This window comes from Podarcis melisellensis (genome assembly GCF_964234715.1).
Source record: "Podarcis melisellensis genome assembly, chromosome: 9".
In the NCBI taxonomy this organism is placed as follows: domain Eukaryota; kingdom Metazoa; phylum Chordata; class Lepidosauria; order Squamata; family Lacertidae; genus Podarcis; species Podarcis melisellensis.
Genome location: NC_138541.1, coordinates 10,596,769 through 10,611,738, shown reverse-complemented (window position 1 = coordinate 10,611,738; position 14,970 = coordinate 10,596,769). Strand labels below are relative to the sequence as shown.

Genomic DNA, 14,970 nt, shown 5'->3' with positions numbered 1-14,970 from the left:
TCACGCAAATATATCTGTGCCTTTTCAATTATGTCTCTCCTTTCCTCAGTGGTGAAAAGAGTATTCAGGAGCTGGCGACAATCTGTCCAAATAGGACTATTACTATTGAGGTCACCAAGTCCATCATAGCCTGAGGTTTTTCTGCGAAAGATGGGGTGTTTTCCAATTCATCAGATCTGTAGTTGTGAATGGAATACATTGCAGGGTCGAAGTTCGAGGTGGCCGTGGTCCAGGTTGCCCATTAACCAGCACAGGCTCCTCAAGTGCATCAAATACTCTTCTAAGAGGGGCTACTACGTGACCTTTTTCTTCACTTTGCTCTAGGGGCCTCAAATCATAGGGGATGGTATTTGTCCCAAGGCGTTCTTTTAGCAGCTTTATACGCCTGGCTGTATTGCTTGCTGACCGATTAAGGTCTCCCTGTAACTTCTGTAATAATTCTCTAGGACTTGGATGTACAGGGGTTTGGGGTAGGCAATCAGTTGTTCCACTAAAAGAGACTGTAGATGGAGTTCTACTGGGACTCACAGGTGGAATAACCACTTCTGCTTGGGCTTCATTATAGGACTCCAATGCCTCCTGAAGATATTTATCATAATCTATCAAGGAATCAAGCTCTGTGACTCCACTCCCATTATTCATTCCAGTTTCTTGCCTTGGGGTTACAACTGGTGGAGTGTTTGGATTAGGCTCCCTTCGATGTGGAGCATAGGGGGGAGGTGGAAGCACCTCTTCCTCTGGTCCCTCAAAAATGGGTTTAAGTTTATTTGGCAAGATTCCTTTCCTAGCTTCGGCTTTTACAGCCAATAATTTGCATCGTTGGACTTTGCATTCCCTTATCCATGGAGGATTTTTTTTTAATGTGCTCAGCCAGGAATCTATATATGGAAATTGTTCTGGGCACCCTCCAGTTTCTTTGGCGATATCAGACCAAAGTTTGCTTACTAAATTTATATCAAAGGTTCCCTGGGATGGCCATTCAGTATTTTGTTTTGGCCATTCTAGTTCACATAACGTTCTCAAGCGCTCTGGCGTCATTTTGACTCCATATGCCCCTGAGAAGGCTTTCTTAAAATTATTTAACATACACTCAAGAGGTGTATTTTCCCCCTTTGAACCCCCAACTCCCATTGTATGGCCCTGTGAAGTATCCACTCAGTCACTCACAGACACGCTTTGTGGGTTTCCTTGCCTAGTGAAGTCGCCTTACTAGGAACCGAAGTACTGCCCACTCCACACTCAGGTCAGCTACAGATTGCTCTGTACTTTCTCACACATGCAATGCGCTGGATACTTCACCACACTCTACCTCCCAATTTTCCCTTTTCCTCCACCAGACCACCATCTGATGTACCCAACCACCTAGCGTACTCAGTTTCCCCTTACTGAGACGCAGAAGTTTGATCAAGACTTCTCTTCCTCCTAATTAATTGGAGGGCCAAAAATCCCTTTGTGCACTTACCCTTGGTTGATTCCCTGTTTCCCCCGGTTCCGTCGCCGCCAGTGAGCAGGGTATCAGACAGACGAGTCTTCTGCGTTCCCCCTGGAAAAATTTACCAGTGCGCGCTTTGGGTAAGCAGTTGTCCTCTCTCTTGTACCCTGCCCAGTAGGGCGAAGGGGCTGCGTTCCAGCAGACCACTTATCCGAGTCACAGGGCACCATAAAATGTAGCACCTCTGCTTGTGGTTAACGCTTAGCTGGAATGAAATATTCAACGCAGCAATAGAGAAATTAAAATATTAATTTATTTGTCAGACAAATAAATGAGAGGCACAGTGGTATATGGTTACCAAGCTCTGGCCTGGCCTCCTGCCATCCTGGCCAGCACTTATATTCCCTTAATCCAGCCCCCTTTGCTCCTCCTGTGGCTGCCTCTGTCCAATCAGCCTGGTTGGAATTCCTATTGGCTGTTTGGTAGAACCAATCACAAAAGATACACCCACAAAAGATACACCCATTTCCTTGCCCTTATAAGGGAGACAAAGAGCTATATATATGACATATAAGTAATAATATATCTTACATGGAATCTTAATTACCAGCTCACCTCTTGCCCTATTGCCTTCTAAAACAAATGTTTAATCTTACATTTTTATGTTCAACAGATGTCAAGGATCTTGAGTTCACATCAACATTGAAAGATTTCCTTCATTTAAGGTTTCTAAACAAATGCCTGACAACTATATATCAAGAGTGCTTGGATGGCGTCTTCTGTCTGGCAGGGGGGCTAGGCTGGTGGCTGACTTAATTTCAGGATAAATACAACTCTTACAACCATATGAAATAAGAATCTAGCATTCCTTAAATCCTTTGCATAATTACATTTAAGCCAATATATTTAAGCTAATATATTTCATACATTATCATAGGTAGCCTCTTAAAAGAATAAAGCTTCTCAAAGTAAAAAGGAAGGAACTCAGTAAAAAACAGCTTTTAAAAGAAGCCTCTTTAGTTTACACTCCTCCTTTCACCCCCCTTTCCAGCCTAAAAATAAAGTAGAAAGAAGCTTCTTCTCCAGCCAAGCCAGTTGCCTTTCCCCAACATTTTATTGCCCTTTTTAACTCTCTCAGTTTGAGAAAGAAACAGCTTTAGAAGATTTCCTAAAAATGTTCTCTTTTTTCTGTCAGCTAAATGTTTTTCCCATTTGCTTCTGGCCTTAGAGAATTCAGCTCAAGGTTTAACGTGAGGCCCATTGGTATCATTTTACTTATTTACCCATTCTTAATAGTGTTTTTTCAGCCTTGGGGCAGCATATGTAATTCTCCCTTTTTATGACTTTGAGAATTGTTTTTTCTACCATAAATCAATGGGGCCCTCTTGTCTTAGGAGAAAACCTCTTGCCAAGGTTTTTTCTGCCTGGCATGAAACATTTTGAAAATCTAAGCCCATTTAATTTAGGAACCTGATCAAGATATAAGCCAATATAAGTCTTGATTAAAAATGCAGTCTATATTCAGATGCCACAGTAGTAAGTTTCTAGAGACTAGATTATGAGTCTTTGTAAATTGTGTTTCTATTTTGTTATTGCCAAATGCCAGTGCGTTTGCATTATTAAGCTTGTTACGAACAAAAAAATCATTTTAAGTTAGAGCTTAATAATTATTTCGCTATTAATATACTTCTTCTTAATTGTATTTCAGTTCAACAATTACTTGGATAAAAGACACATTTTGTAACTCACAGCACCTGGTGGCAAGAGCCGGGAAGGGATATAAGGTCAGCATTTCCCTTCGGCTCTTTGCCACAGCAACATGTTCCCTGCCTTGCTGCATTTGGCTTCTTGCTTCCTGATCCTCGGACCCTTGCTTCCTTGAACCTCGGCTTCTTGACTCCTTGCTTCTTGATCCTTGGAACCCCTGATTTTGTCATTCCTTGATTCTCGGACCCCTGGCTTCGTGACTCCTTGCGTCTTGATCCTCGGACTCCTGACTTCCTGACTCCTGGCTTCTGGACCCCCGTTCCTGCTCCCACCCCACCATCTTGCCCCCGGTCCTGATGTCCCCTGCCGGGACTTCGATCGCCCGTGAACCAGACCGTGACACTTGATTTAATTTTTTTAAAAAAAGATGGTTTGTGCCTCTGCTTCTAATCTTGGCCCTTAAAAAATCATGCCCTCCAACAATTCTCCAGTGTAAATAGGGACATGCTATTCAATAATAATAATAATTTTATTATTTATACGCCAATCATTAAACATTAAACTGTATCTCGTCTTCTGGTTGTTATAAGCTCCCCGTTTACTAAACCCTTCTTCCAAGCCAATCTCCAACCCCTCGTCTCCCGGTGCCCACTCCTCAGTGTCCTGGCACTTCCCTGCCAGTTTATATGCATGTAAATGTGGAAGGAACACAGGTGGCACTGTGGGTTAAACCACGGAGCCTAACATTGTACAAAGTACTTTTCCTCTGTTCTGAATTTGCATGGACAGCCCTGATTTCTAATTTATTTTTTGAGGGGAAGTACAACTTCCACGGGACACAGGTGGCGCTTTGGGTTAAACCACAGAGCCTAGGGCTTGCCGATCAGAAGGTTGCGGTTTGAATCCCCATGACGGGGTGAGCTCCCGTTGCTCGGTCCCTGCTCCTGCCAACCTAGCAGTTCAAAAGCACGTCAAAGTGCAAGCAGATAAATAGGTACCACTCCAGTGGGAAGGTAAACGGCGTTTCCGTGCACTGCTCTGGTTTGCCAGAAGCGGCTTAGTCATGCTGGCCACATGACCTGGAAACTGTACGCCGGCTCCCTCGGCCAATAAAGCGAGATGAGCACCACAACCCCACAGTCGTCCGCAACTGGACCTAACGGTCAGGGGTCCCTTTACCTTTAAATGTGGTAGTAGGGCATCTCTAAAGAAAGAAACTAGCAAGCGGTCTTGCCTATCTTCAGTAACATCCCTTTGGCTCAGAAGGGATATAAAGGGAGCCAAGGCTAGCCCTACTTAGAACAGAACCACTGAAATTAATAAATCTAAGTTCGCCCTTACAAAGAGCTTTGACTGGTCTGTTGTGAGTAGGAATAGTATTGCCTGCAAGCATCACTATTGCATGTCAGGATGAAGCAAAATGTGCAAGAAAACTCTGGGCGTGGGCTGGCCCTTGAGTCACAGAATTCAAAGCCTACAGATAGCCCAAGAGGTCTACACGTTAGCTCAGAGGAGTTTTGTTTTTCTTAACCCTCTTGCAAGGCTGATTTGCACAACATTTGGCAAATGAACTGCTAGTCACTGAAAAGAACTCATTGCAATGGGACTTGCAGAGATCTCTCTGCCCACCAGAGCGCAGTGTGGCCTTGTGTTTATGGAGGGAAGTTCAATGTTCTCAGACGCCTGAGACAAATAGAGAATGAGGTTGAAAGCAACACAGGGAGCGCAACTTGAACATTCCTGCTTCCCTACATCTCCTCTTGAAAATGTACCCTGTGATAAAGATGTTTGTTGTTTTTTTTCAGCGAGAAGAACTTGAAAGGACTCAAGCTTCCATAGAGACCCTAACCCCCTAACCAGTGGGGTTAATAATAATAATAATAATAATAATAATAATAATAATAATAATTTATTACTTATACCCTGCCTGTCCGGCTGGGTTTCCTCAGCCACTCTGGGTGGCTCCCAACAGATTAAAAACAGAATAAAACATCTAACATTAAAAAATTCCCTAAACAGGGCTGCTTTCAGATGTCTTCTAAAAGTCAGATTGTTGTTTATTTCCTTGACATCTGATGGGAGGTCATTCCACAGGGCAGGTGCCACCACCGAGAAGGCCCTCTGCCTGGTTCCCTGTAACCTCACGTCTCTCAGGGAGGGAACCGCCAGAAGACCCTTGGTGCTGGACCTCAATGTCTGGGCTGAATGATGGAGGTAGAGATGCTCCTTCTGGTATACTGGGCCAAGGCCATTTAGGGATTTAAACACATTGAATTGTGCTCAGAAACGTACTGGGAGCCAATGTAGGATCTTGACATGCAGCACCTCCCTATGCTATTGGATTTACAACTTCCATCAGCCCCAGATAGCATGGAGGGCTGGAGGCTACTCACCTGGATAACATCTGCAAGGCTGCAGGTTGCTCATCCCTGCCTGAGGACGGACATGCACTCTGCATATGCCCAGGAACACGTCACAGCTCCTGTACATTTGGAATGATCCCTGCAATAGTTTGTCCATATCAGCACAACTTCTTCAAACAAAACTGAACTGATAGGCTTTGGAGAAGGTGTTTCGTTGCTCCCAGAGGGTCTTGCTTAGGAAATCGCTGATTCCCCCATGCATGGTCCTGGATTTCAGCCATGTTATTATTGTCATTATTATTATTATTATTATTATTATTATTATTATTATTATTATTATTATTATTTAGTATTGCTTGCAAGCATCACTACTGCATGTCAGGTTGAAGCAAAATGTGCAAGAAAACCCTGGGCATGGGCTGGCCCTTGAGTCACAGAATTCAAAGTCCTGGTATGTCCCACGGAGGACCTTATGGTCTTCAAATAAAAACATCTTGGAGGTCCCGGGCCACAGAGAGGTTAGGCTGGCCTCAACCAGAGCCAGGGCTTTTTCGGCTGTGGCTCCGATCTGGTGGAACGCTCTGTCACAAGAGACTAGGGCCCTGCGGGACTTGACATCTTTCCGCAGGGCCTGCAAGACAGAGCTGTTCCACCAGGCCTTTGGCCAAGGCACAACCTGACCCCCTCCTTTGGTAATTCTTCACAGAACTCTAGCCAACCCAATCATTGGGTTGCCATTAATTTGATTTGAACTGATTTTATAATGAATTGATTTTAGAATGCTGTATAATTTTATTGTTGTTAGCCGCTCTGAGCCCAGCTTTGGCTGGGGAGGGCGGGGTATAAATAAAATTTGTTTATTATTATTATTATTATTATTATTATTATTATTATTATTATTATTTAATAGATCAAGGGAGGTGTTCATGGTGAGTTCCAGTACCTCTTTTTCTAGAGAAATAGGACTGCTCAACACCTTGCTAACGTACAGCCCCAAGGAATCCTCCTTTGTTGTCTGAGAGAGGGAGGAGTGTGTGGTTTTTGTGACTAACACAACAGGCTCAACCAACCAAATTTTATTGCCCTAAGTGCATCTGATTTTGTTCCTAACATAAAATTTATTGTCATTTCAGCAGACAAGAAGGCAAATGTATCAATAAAACAAAGGACAATTAACCTCTTGGAGAGCTCTTTTACACAACTTTAGGGGGTGGGGATGTAGGAGGTGAGGACAGGTGACCCCACCTAAGCCCGAAGTCACCCCCCACCAAAGCAGGCTCAAAGCTTCTCAAAATCATTTTTCTCAGCAGCTAAAAGGCATTAGCTAAGCATCAGAAACATTTGGCTCTGCTGTAACAAAGGTCGCTTCTCAGGCTATAGTTGACCTTGCCAAACAGTAAGGTCAACTTTCTTTTCGGGAACTATGCCAGAACAAGAGACTGAAACATATCTGAACACTCTGAAACCCTTTGGCTTCTCACCCCACCCCACCCTTTCCTGGGAAGGGCGCCAAGAGTCCACAATAGTCCCAAGACAGCTTTCTGTTCATGCTCAGAGGAACTCATGGGGCAGGACTCTGGAAGAAGGAGGAGAAAGGGGGAGGGAAATGGAATGGGTATATATGCTCTGTGCACATGACTGTGAACTTGTGCATGCTTTTTGTGAACTATCATACTTGCTCCTTCTACCAGTTCATGGATGGTAGAAATAAAAGCTTTTTCTCCGAAACTATTCCTTGAGTGTCTGTTGACTCCCACTTCCCTTTCCAGGGCGCAATATTTTTCCCGCCCGAGGGCAAAGCCTCACAAGGCTACAGGGAACAGATAAATTCTTAGTCATATTGCATGCCATATTTTTGGTTGTTTTACGCACAAGTAAAATGTCTGTTTGAAAAACTATTGCCAGGTAATGAAACTTAATGCAAAATCACCTTTAGAATGATACAGACTTATATATGAAAATAAAAAGAGTCTGTAGGTTGACATTTTCATAGAATTGCCCTGCTAGCAAAATATAAGACTTTCACTTCTGAGTGTTTCTGTAGCTGCACCAAATGCTTCTTGTGTGAATGCCAAAACCCAGTACTCTCTAAAATCCGATTAAAAGGAGACACATCACTTAGCGAGATAAATTTTATTGTTTGACTTTTATGTACTTAAACATACAGTAACAACAACAACAACAACAAAACCCAATCACTTTAAATATAATCACATTCTAGCGGGAGTGTAAATTAAAAAAACAACAACAGATTACAGGAAACAGCAACAGTCTGCTAGAAGATATAATAGCACGTTTCTGTTTTTTTAAATTGCCTTCATTTATGCTAACAAGTGAACTGCCACATTATTCTTCCGTGGTTCTAATCATATTGCAATTCCTGCTCCAGCAGTATTTTAAATATATTTCGATTCTGCCTGAAAGCAAGTGGTCAGGCTTCTGAAAACAGGCTGAACCAAGAAAGGCCAAGCCTGAGAATTTTGGGAACTGCATTTATGGGAAGGGAGAGACCTGAATTTCAAAACACAGAAGGACAGAGAAAAATGGATGGTGTGGAGTAAAGATATAGGGCTACACTGGCACATGTGGAAAAGGCAAGCAGAACTGGAACATCTCTACTTTCCTGCTTGACCCCAACCCAATCAGATTTTCTTCCAACCACACGGTGGGACAACAGTTGCCACTTCTCAATTTCAGGCAAACCTCCTCACAACCACCCATACAGTTTATCGCAATTTTGCATTTCTGAAAATCTCGCACAGTTCATACTAATGTTGTGTTAAGATATCCTGAGGATCTGCAGAAGTCTCCCTAAGTCTCACCTAAAGCTACAATTTTGCGGAGAGGTGGAGTTAGGATCACAGAACTGTAGGGCTGGAGAGAGAGAGAGGCAGATTTTCAAAAATGCAAGCCCGGTCTAATTTACAGCTCGGACAAGATTGGGGGTCTCCCCAGTGGTGGAGCAAGCCGATTGGGCGGTGCACATGCCATGCATCCAAGGGCGGGGCCAGCTGCCATGGGGGTGGGGCCAGCCAGGGCAGGACACTCCGGGGGGCTCTGAGGTGTCTGTCTGCCTGCCTCCTCCCACTCAACCGCCCTACAGCTGAGGGGGAGGAGGTGGGCGGACCGTTTGGGGTGTGATGGCCTGGGATTCGGACTCGGAGGCTGAACCTGAGGAATCCCAGCCTGCACAGGAGTCCCCGCCTCCAGAACCAGCTGAGCCGGGGCAGGGGCCTGAGCCTGAAGGGTCCTCACCTGTGCTGGATCTTCAGATGCAGGCACCAGCTGAGTCTGCTCCGACCCCTGAGGTAATGGAGGACCCATTGCCTGCAGGTGCTCCACTCTCAGCCATGTCAGAGGAAGCTGAGGTAACCCTCCAACCTCTCCTGAGCTGCAGAGGCTCAGGGCAGAGAGGCAGAGGCGACTAAGTTCTTGCAGTAGGAGTGCTCGCCTCCAGGCCAGGAGAGGCGAGTCACCTGTGGACCGGGGCCGCCCTATGCCTCGGGGCAGATAAAAGCCAGCCAGCCCCAGTCCCAAGTTGCGGGAGCAACGTTGTCGCTAGCCTGTTCCTGCCTGCACCCTGTCCTGCTCTTCTGTCAGAGTTCCTGACCCCACCTGACTCCCCGCTTTGGACCCAGCTACAGCTTTGACGGACAGCCTCCATACCACACCATCGACCTCGGACTGGACTCGGACCTCGCCTCTCAGTTAGCCCCCAGGACCAGCACATGATGGATCCCTAGGTAAATAAGGCTTCAGGGGCAGCGCGGAACCTATGGGAGCCCAAGCCACCGTGTCACTCCCAGGAGAGATGTGTGGCTCAGGCCTGCTGCAGGCCCTGCGGTGAGTGCCGCCCAGTATTTTGTCACGCCCCTCAGTGGGGTGGCCCACCCCCACTGCACCTTCCTTCCTCCGCCCCTGGGTCTCCCCCTCCCACCATTTCCTTGGGCAGACAGAATTTGAAAAGCAGAGAGGAAAAGTGTCAAGCTTCACATTTGGGACTGGCTGGGGCATCATCCATCCTTTTGCCTTCCAGGGCCATCACAGGCCTCGGTTCGCAGCAGCAGCAGACTTTTGAGTTCCTGCGATTGAATTGTAAATAAAAAAAAGAAATGGAATATGGTTAAAATCACAAAAGTACATTTTCTGTGTTGACACAGCCCTGCGGAACTTGTGACCCCCAGCCAAGGTGAACGGAAAGGCTGAGGATCAGTAAACTTCCTCTTTTCTTTTCGCGACAGGCCTGTGGGCAAGAATCCAGTAATACTGCGGTCAGCTTGGCGGCCTGCACATTCTGCAGGCTGCTTGTTTAAAAGATGGGGAAATTCCATTCTAAGGCCAAAGTGCATGCTATCCGAAATGCACCCTTTAGCAGCACTGGAAGGAGGCAGGGGCATCTCTAAGTAGGAGAGCAGAGAACGATTGCTGCCTGGGACCTTGAGGTCCAGCGCCGACGGCCTTCTGGCAGTTCCCTCCCTGCGAGAAGCCAAGTGACAGGGAACCAGGCAGAGGGCCTTCTCGGTAGTGGCACCCGCCCTGTGGAACACCCTCCCACCAGATGTCAAACAGAAAAACAACTACCAGACTTTTAGAAGACATCTGAAGGCAGCCCTATTTAAGGAAGCTTTTAATGTTTAATAAAAGGGATGCGGGTGACGCTGTGGGTTAAACCATAGAGCCTAGGACTTGCCAATCAGAAGGTTGATGGTTTGAATACCCGTGGCGGGGTGAGCTCCCGTTTCTTGGTCCCTGCTCCTGCCAACCTAGCAGTTCGAAAGGACGTCATAGTGCAAGTAAATAAATAGATACCATTTTCCGGCGGGAACGTAAACGGCGTTTCCGTGCACTGCTCTGGTTTGCCAGAAGAGGCTTAGTCATGCTGGCCACATGACCTGGAAGCTGTACACCGGCTCCCTCGGCCAATAAAGCGAGATGAGCACCACAACCCCAGAGTCGGCCACTACTGGACCTAATGGTCAGGGGTCCCTTTACCTTTCGGTTATTGTATTTTACTGTTCTGTGTTCTGTTGGAAGCCGCCCATAGTGGCTGGGGAAACCCAGCCAGATGGGCGGGGTATAAATAAATTAGTAGTAGTAGTAGTAGCAGTAGTAGTACTAGTAGTAGTAGTATTGAATGTTGCTTCCAGGCTGTTAGAGAATGCTGGGCCGGCTAGACAGACCAGTTCGCAGGCTCAAAGGCAGCCAGGGAGGGGAATGTCTATTGGAACTTACGTACCTTTAACTATCTTCACTAAATTCTGCACCCATTTTACTTCGGGGTTGACGCATACTTTGGTTCCTTTCTCCCTGATTGTGATTCTGTAAAACAAGCAAAGTGGAAAGAATTTGGAATTAGCAGTTTTGTGCAAAGCAGGCAAGCTGAAATGGAAGCTTCATCAAGAAACCATTGAGAGGAGACTGCTTGATGGCCACAGAGACCTATCTCTAGCTCACCCACTTATTTGTCTAATCAGTTTTGTGTTTCCTTCTATGATAAGAAGGAAGAACAACTTGCAGCCTGCACCCAGGAACAACAATGCAAGTACAGCAGTACCTGCAATTGCTACTCTACATTTTTTCAGGCATCTAGTTGCTATTTTGACTTTGAAATCCAGCATCTGCACAGTCATAGAATCACAGAACTGTCAAGTTGGAAGGGACCCCGAGGGTAATCTAGTCCGACCCGCTGCGATGCGGGAATGTCATTCACACAATGCCCCTTTACATGTGTGTTGCATCATGCGTGAACATCTCTTGTAACCAAAATGACCTCATGGGCCAAATGGGGAAGTCATTTAGGACCACACAGGTCAGAGGTTTCCCACCATAGGCATAATACAGCACATGGCAGGGTGATATTTAATGGCAAGTAATGCAGATAGCGGGACGCGGGTGGCGCTGTGGGTTAAACCACAGAGCACAGGACTTGCCGATCAGAAGGTCGGCGGTTCGAATCCCCGCGACGGGGTGAGCTCCCGTTGCTCGGTCCCTGCTCCTGCCAACCTAGCAGTTCGAAAGCACGTCAAAGTGCAAGTAGATAAATAGGTACCGCTGTGGCGGGAAGGTAAACGGCGTTTCTGTGTGCTGCTCTGGTTCGCCAGAAGCAGCTTAGTCATGCTGGCTACATGACCCGAAAGCTGTATGCCGGCTCCCTCGGCCAATAAAGCGAGATGAGCTCCGCAACCCCAGAGTCGGCCGTGACTGGACTAATGGTCAGGGGTCCCTTTACCTTTAATGCAGATATGTGCTGAGAAGCAGGAGTGTGTGAACACAAAAAAATACACAAGAGATGGCAAGGATAACGGCCAAACAAAATAATGGAAATATACAACATTGGATGTCGGGATGTGATTCATAGAGGTGAAAGGACCACGAGGGTCGTTTAGTCGAACCCTCTGCAATTTAGGAATCTTTTGCCCAATGTGGGGCTCAAACCCACAGCCCTGAGATTGAGAGTCTCATGCTCTACTCACTGACCCGTCACAGCGCAGGAATTGCCTGTCTGCAAAGAGGAAATAGAGGAAATCTGCTAATGAGGGAATAAGACCCACTGAAGAGAGTGAGGCTTACTTCCAGGTAAACCTGCGAAGAATTGCGCTTTTAAGTGTCAGTGAACTTAACCCATTGGGCTTAACCACAAATAACTTTAGCATGTTCTTTTTATATACTTACACAGGGCTTGTTTTCACACCAGAAGACAGAAATCAGTTGAAAGATGGAGGGGAGGGGAGTAATTAGTTATGTTACGATTGCCACAACATTGAAAATCTGGGCAGAAAAGCTGTTGAACTTTTTCTGGCAAAGTTGTTGAGCTGTTTTGCCCAAAATCATTGAGCTATTTTTTCGTTGTTTGCTGTATTTTTTAAGAAAACATAGGTTGCCATGCCTCCAGATTTTTCTAGACATTTTTAAGTGATTTCTGCCTGGACACTGCCTCCAACTGCAGCATTCCGGAGAGGTTGGGGGGGGTGGAATTCCGGATGTATGACAACCCTAAGTTATGTAGGAAACGTGGAAGTTATTTTGGATCTCTGCTATGATGGCCATGCATGACTGAGGTCACTTACATTACTTCCATCTTGTTGCAGGCGCTTCCGGGCGGAAAAATACTGACACTTTCGTATTGAGAAGGAGGGATGAATCTGGACCTTACTTTTGCACATTTGCAGCCTATTGTTGGATCAAAGATAGCTGTGGGCAGAAGATACAGCGACTGAGAATTTGAGAGATCTCTAGGCAGACATAAAGGCATTTCAAAGCACCTGGGACTTTGCAGAACTGCCTACTGAGAACAGCATCTCTACATTGTTTAGCACTAATCCTGTAGTTTCTCATGGATTTCTCGGGAAGGGAGGCAAAGGCTGCCAATATAATAATAATGATGATGATGATAATGATGATGATGATAATAATAATAATAATAATAATAATAATAATAATAATAATAATAATAATAAATTTATTATTTATACCCCACCCCATCTGGCTGGGTTTCCCCAGCCACTCTGGGCGACTTCCAACAGAATATTAAAATACAATAGTCTATTAAACATTAAAAGCTTCCCTAAACACGGCTGACTTCAGATGTCTTTTAAAAGTCTGGTAGTTGTTTTTCTCTTTGACAGGGCGGGCGCCACTACCGAGAAGGCACTCTGCCTGGTTCCCTGTAACTTGGCTTCTCACAGTGTGGGAACCGCCAGAAGGCCCTCAGCACTGGACCTCAGTTTCCAGGCAGAACAATGGGGGTGGAGAAAACCAGGGGAAGGGCAAATGCTCTAGAGGAGGCACAATAGTTCAGTCAATGTTTGCTGCTTCCTTTCACCTCACTTGATAGGTCTGGTCTTTAGTTTCAGAGCAAGCAAGCAGTTGGGGGGGGGGAGCCCTGTCCCACCTCAAACTCTCTGGAGCAAAGGCAGTTTAGAAATGTAAAAGCAAATAACAATTCTGGCAAGTTCAGAATTCTGCCCACCTCGAAGAGAAAGGGTGGCTACTGTCTCTCAGGCCCAGCCCTCCCTCACAGGATTGTTGTGAGGCAAAGACTCGAGCTCTGCGGACAAAAGGGTGGCAGGGAAACAAAAGACAAAAGCAGTTTGCTTTATAAATTTGATGGTTTCTAACCTCCATTCTGTAAATTGGCCAGAGGACCTTGGTTACTGGGCAGTATAGAAATACGTTAAATGAATCAAAGGGATAACTCATGTAATCATGAATGACCGGTCAGAGGGGCAAAGCAGGAGAAGAAAACCCCACGATGGTACTTACCTGCGTAGCTGATGTGGGAGGTAAGAAGCATCACAAACAGCACAACCAGGAAGGAGGATCCCATTCTGGATTCGGTTGTCAGCTGCACACTCAGCAAAGGGAGAACTCAGCCTTCAGCGCTTGCCAGGGTGCAGTTCTGGTGGCCAAGACGGGCTCTATTTATTCCATAGAGCCGGCCTTTACATCATCAGCCAAGGGGCTATTTTTAGAAATCATAAACGCAAAGTTGCATCATAGTCCACTTCCCACCCTCTGCCTCAGAATTTGCATTGCTGAATTGGCAATTTGAAGCACAGAAAACTTCCAAAAAACCGATGTCCTTTCTCACTTCTCCTTTCTAAGCCACCTTTCCATTACAGGTCTTGCCACCTTCTTTTTCAAGATTCCATCGCTTCTGTCCTCTCTCTGCTTCAGCAATTTACTATATTTTGCTGCTGCTGCTGTTCTTCTGTCGTCTCTTTTTCTAGGCAACCTCTGCACATTTGAAACACTACTCTGCCCCTTTAAACAGCCGTCGTTTCCCTGCCAGGAATCCTGGAAACTATAGTTTGTTCAGGGTGCTGAGAGATGTTAAGACACCCCTAGGACCCATGTACCTACGGGACCGCCTCTCTGGTATGCCCTGCAAAGGACCTCAAGGTCCACAATTGACAACACTTTGGAGGTCTCAAGGAAGTTAGATTGGTCTCAACTAGGGCCAGGGCCTTTTCAGTACTGGCCCCGACTTGGTGGAATGCTCAGTCACAAGAGACTAGGGCCCTGCGGGATTCGACATCTTTCCGCAGGGCCGGCAAGACAGAGCTGTTCCGCCTGGACTTTGGTTTGGACTCAGTCTGACCCTTATGTTTCCCTCCCCTTATGGTCTTAATTTATCGGCTACTTTAAAACGAGTCTGCATTTTAAATTGCATTTTAACCTGTATTTTAATTTTCTTCTTCTTCTTCTTCTTCTTCTTCTTCTTCTTCTTCTTCTTCTTCTTCTTCTTCTTCTTCTTCTTCTTCTTCTTCTTCTTCTCTCTTTCCCCCCTATTATGTTTTTACTGTGATTTTATTGGTGTATTGTACTATATCCTTAGTTATTCTGGGCTGTGTTTCCTCTGCTGATTCATTTGCTCCAAATTCTTCAGGTCGGGCATTGTTTTCTTTATCAGAGAAGACTGAGGCAAAGAAGGCATTGAGGAGTTCAGCCCTTTCTGTGTCCCCTGTT

The 14,970-nt window shown here is 45.8% G+C and overlaps 1 protein-coding gene across 1 annotated transcript; it reads right to left on the bottom strand.

The window, feature by feature from the left end:
• Positions 1 to 9,409: 9,409 nt before the first annotated feature.
• LOC309377279 (C-X-C motif chemokine 10-like) lies at positions 9,410 to 13,988 on the bottom strand. The gene is made up of 4 exons (XM_081924261.1): positions 13,765 to 13,988; positions 12,570 to 12,693; positions 10,739 to 10,821; positions 9,410 to 9,584 (listed from the first exon to the last, which is right to left on the bottom strand). The coding sequence occupies exons 1-4, from the start codon at positions 13,826 to 13,828 to the stop codon at positions 9,544 to 9,546; spliced, it is 312 nt and encodes a 103-aa protein (XP_081780387.1). The 5' UTR covers positions 13,829 to 13,988; the 3' UTR covers positions 9,410 to 9,543.
• Positions 13,989 to 14,970: the final 982 nt, after the last annotated feature.

Excerpts from the sequence above, each read along its gene's own strand:
- LOC309377279 (XM_081924261.1), bottom strand. The coding sequence starts at position 13,828 with ATGGGATCCTCCTTCCTGGTTGTGCTGTTTGTGATGCTTCTTACCTCC. Across the intron at positions 10,822-12,569 it reads TGCAACAAGATGGAAGTAAT|AATCACAATCAGGGAGAAAG; the intron begins GTAAGTGACCTC and ends CTTGTTTTACAG. Across the intron at positions 9,585-10,738 it reads TTTAGTGAAGATAGTTAAAG|GAACTCAAAAGTCTGCTGCT; the intron begins GTACGTAAGTTC and ends ATTCAATCGCAG.